General features: G+C 31.3%; 1 protein-coding gene across 1 annotated transcript in view; it reads right to left on the bottom strand.

Moving 5' to 3' along the window:
* Positions 1-1,277: 1,277 nt before the first annotated feature.
* LOC119679748 (proteoglycan 4-like) overlaps positions 1,278-1,723 on the bottom strand; it is a 1,297-nt gene continuing 851 nt past the window's right edge. The window contains exon 2 of the mRNA XM_038092265.1: positions 1,278-1,393. Within this exon, the coding sequence (XP_037948193.1) occupies positions 1,278-1,393 (116 nt within the window). The remainder of the gene's footprint in view (positions 1,394-1,723) is intronic.

The following is a 1,723-nucleotide window of genomic DNA, read 5'->3' as shown; positions in this document are numbered from 1 at the left end:
AAAAGTAAAACAATTTTATGAATGAAGTTGTAGCAAAAGATAACAACAACATCAACAACAATAAGAATTTTGTAGCATGCAAAAGGTTTTAAAGCATAAATTACGCCACTGTTCCAACAATTCCAACAGCAACAAAAATATAAAAAAAAAAACAATTTATTGTAAAAATACAAAAGACAACAAAAATTATACAAGAGGAAATTCTTGAAGACCTTTTTTTGTGGCTTACTCAGATGTGGCATGGCGTAGCCAGCCGACGATCCCATTGTATGTGACGATGGTGTGGTGTTTATGTTGCGCAATTTTATGTCTCAGCTGCTTTTTGAATATTTGAGGGGATCGTTTCTTGGATCCAAGAAGCTAACTTCTTTACAAACGCGTAGATGCCAGTGTTACGTTCTTTGTCGCTGCATCACGATGATGAGCTATGCTGAACTGAGCTCATTCATTATTTCAGTGAATTACTCTTTCCATTTGAATGATTCGTTTCTTCAGCACTAAAAATGTTGATTATTCATTTTTTTTGCTCGCGTGCAGTAAAATATTTTGAAATTTTTAGTATATTTTTCACATTTTTGTATTTAATTTTGCGTGAAAGTATTTATTGCATGCTGTTCGTACTAATGAGATTTCATTTAATGGTTTCTGCATATCTTTTTTCGTTTTTTTTAAAGATTTTAAATTTGCAGAAAATTTATAAATTCTTACAACACACTCTGTTCAGAAATATTAAAGTATTATTAAAAAGAGCTAAAATATATTATTTTTTAAAAAATTCTTAGTTATAGAAAACACTGCTATATCCTATAACTATTGTTTATAGTATAAACCACATATTACAACCAATAAAAAATATAATAGTTTTCTCAAGTTTTTTGTAACACAGAGTTTTCAGAGATTATAGCACTACATACATATATTCTGACAGGAAAAATTGTTTTAACCGCCTCTCCCTGTTTGTATTTGTGTATGGCTGTCTATCTGTTACTATATCTCTGTTTTTACAGTCGTTACTTTACTTTTAAAGTACTAGGTGGATTGATTACCTGACTTCACAACAGGTGGCAACGCCAGAACCAGTTTTAAACAGTTTTAAATGACAACTGTAAAAATTTCGACTTCATCAGATATCAGATATTTGGTTAGCTTTTTGCAAAAAATTGAAATATTGCACCTATTTGTAGTGGTGATATTTTATAAAATGGAAAAAATTGAATATCGTTCCTCCATTTGAGAGGAATGAACAACAATGCAATCAAATTGAAAATAGATCCTGCTTACGTCAACCTGGCACCATCATTAACAACAATAAAATATTGGAAAGTTAAACTTAAACGTGGTCGTACTAGTGTTTTTGATGAAGAGTGTCCCGGTTGTTCAAAAGAAAGCACAACTGAAAGAAGGATTAAAAAAATCCACGATATTGTGTTAGATGATCCAAAAGTTAAATTTCATTAGATAGCAGAGATGACAAACGTATTTTTTATTACTGAAGCCGGGTATTCATCAATCCACCTAGTAATAAGCTTATCTAATAAAACTTTGTTAAGAGACTTAACGTAAATCCTGTCAAGCTGAACTCTGTCCATTTGTCGGTTAAACTATTTTGCTATAAGTTTGAGCTGTTTAGCTTTGTTAGTCCGGGGTTTACTCTCAAACATAGAGCTATTCTATTTAATGGGCTGAATTCTGTCAGCTAAAACTTAATCTGTGTGTCTGTTTG

This window comes from Teleopsis dalmanni, chromosome 1, assembly GCF_002237135.1.
Source record: "Teleopsis dalmanni isolate 2A chromosome 1, ASM223713v2, whole genome shotgun sequence".
NCBI classification, from domain to species: domain Eukaryota; kingdom Metazoa; phylum Arthropoda; class Insecta; order Diptera; family Diopsidae; genus Teleopsis; species Teleopsis dalmanni.
The sequence above is the reverse complement of the archived record's forward strand: the minus strand, read 5'-3'. Positions and strand labels throughout refer to the sequence as shown.